General features: G+C 33.7%; 1 protein-coding gene across 7 annotated transcripts in view; it reads left to right on the top strand.

The window, feature by feature from the left end:
- Window positions 1–2,322, top strand: part of LOC108628106 (GRB10-interacting GYF protein 2) — a 25,076-nt gene that overhangs the window by 4,532 nt on the left and 18,222 nt on the right. For all 7 annotated transcript variants that reach the window (XM_018029809.2, XM_026816214.1, XM_026816213.1 and 4 more), the window contains exon 4: window positions 1,442–1,618. In XM_018029809.2, coding sequence (XP_017885298.1) covers window positions 1,442–1,618 — 177 coding nt within the window. The remainder of the gene's footprint in view (window positions 1–1,441; window positions 1,619–2,322) is intronic.

The following is a 2,322-nucleotide window of genomic DNA, read 5'->3' as shown; positions in this document are numbered from 1 at the left end:
TAACTGCACTTAACTCGTCAAATACTGGAGTTAGAAGAAAAATGCGTAGAACCTTTCTTGTAGAGGATGTCAGTGCCTACAACTTCTGTATAAAAAACTTTTCGCCAGCGTCAATAATTAATTGGATATTTCCTTCTATACTTTTTAGCACGTAGCTATTTATTATTAGCATTGTTCTTCCGACGTCTGATTTCTTTTTAAATATAGGAAATGCGTTTTTCTAAGATACATAAACTTTTGGGATTGACTGTATAGCCAATACATCTTTAAGGTACATTGCAAGGTCTTCTGATACTTATTTCATTCACAACCATTGGAACTCTTTGTAATAAAATTGCTTAAAATTGGAAACATAGTAACTACGACTTCGCACATTTTACTTTATTAAATATTGGCATAATTATAGTAGTTCTAAACAGTCCTTTAGAATGTCTGAGAATTTTTTCAGAATTTTCGACAGGCAGTAATTGGAGAAGAAAAATACAGATCTTAGACACTTGTACAAACATATCGCATCCTGATGGTCGGTCTCTGTCAATTTTTTAAAAATAATCTGTTCGTGATAGAAACGTAAAAAAATTTCCTGAATTATATACAATCTAATAGAATACGTGAGAATATTTTCTGAACTTTTCACACACAGCAATCAGAAAAAAAAATACCACACTATTTTCATACAATGCGATTCTTCCTAACAACGTGGCAAATAATAAAACACAGGAATTACCTAATTTAAGATTTAAATCTGCTGTAGTCGAGCATTAGATTGTTTTCTTCATCGTTACTGTCTTCTTATATTTCATAATTGTTTTGTTTTGTTTTTGGAATATGATTTTCGACAATTCAGACAGTGACTAATAAATCAAGATCGTAAAAGTATTTTTCAATATAAGAAATCATCTCGTAGAAAACAAAATACAGGAAATATGTATAATTACATTTTTATTAAATTTTAATGAGATAAGAGAATTTTCACATACATTAATAAGGTTTTTTTTAATTAACTTCGTCTATATGCTATTTATTTTTTAAATACTGTCTTATATAATAAAACATTAAAAATAACATGTTATGTTAAATTATGCGCCTTATACGAGAAGAAAGACTGCATTATGTATATTATATATGTACATTTCATTTATTTTTGATTATCCTAAGATTCTCAGGCCTGTCCTAACATTCATGAAAAATCGTTACGGACTCTGCGGACAATTGAATAAAAATATAAAAGACTGAAGCCTTCGTGACATTTTTTTTATAGTGTTTGCTGAATATTTCGCAATATATCGTTATCGTTATACGCACTATTTCGTTATCACGTTACCCGTTGTTGTATCTTTGCGATAAAATATCAACCTCGCGCAGAATTGAACCGAGGTTGACTCTAAATGATTGTTCGATCAATTTTAAGGATATGACTACACCGTTTGCAATATTTTAGCGGATGTGGAACGGCGGAATAAGCAACGTTGGCGGAAGTCGAGGAAGAGGCGGAAGCGTGGACCGTGGAGGGCGCGGAAGGAACGGGAGAGGCGGCTTGTTCTCCTCCCATTATTCCCGAGGTGTCGGCTTCGATGATTCCGGGGATGGCTCACGAATCGACAGTCAGCCGTTCCCAGTACGTAAACCCTCGCTTCGTGGGACGCCTTTTAACTCTTTGAGTGCTGAATATTCTCTACTGATGCGCTGCTAGCCCTAGCTCCGCTGTGGACGAAATACTTTTGCGTGGACAAACAGATAGCTGTTATAATGAACCAGCATTTCTTTTTGTTTACTGCTATTGCTAGGGAACACAGATTTATCTCGTATAAAGTAAATTATAATATTACTACACCGGAGATCGACAAAATTGACAAACGCATATATGCGCTTTTAGTTTATGATGGTAACTTCTACGAAATACATATTCGTACTCGTAGTTCATACTAACGATGGTTAGAACTGTTACTTTTTAATTACTGGTGATCAGATCACGTTTATTACACTTTATATAGAATTTGCACTTGCAATTTTAATTCTTATGGGGATCTGCATTGGAAATAAGGGGACTTACCAGTGTGACCGCCTAAAATTTAGGTCATTTTTGGGATTTTTTGTAAGAAAAGTATTCTATGGAATTTTTTTAAACTTTATGCATGTATTTGCCTATAAATGAATTGGGTAAAACAATTTTTTCGTACAAAAATAACTAAAGGCGGCCAAATTATGTACTAAAAAGTGCCTCAATTGCTGACATCATACAGTTCGCTAGGGTGCCTGAAATGAAAAAAGACAAAGACGCTCTTAAACTAGACATGCTTAATTGTTGAATGACGTAGGATA

This window comes from Ceratina calcarata, unplaced genomic scaffold (genome assembly GCF_001652005.2).
Source record: "Ceratina calcarata isolate Rehan_Ccalc_2016 unplaced genomic scaffold, ASM165200v1 scaffold498, whole genome shotgun sequence".
In the NCBI taxonomy this organism is placed as follows: domain Eukaryota; kingdom Metazoa; phylum Arthropoda; class Insecta; order Hymenoptera; family Apidae; genus Ceratina; species Ceratina calcarata.
This window is presented reverse-complemented; position numbering and strand designations above follow the sequence as displayed.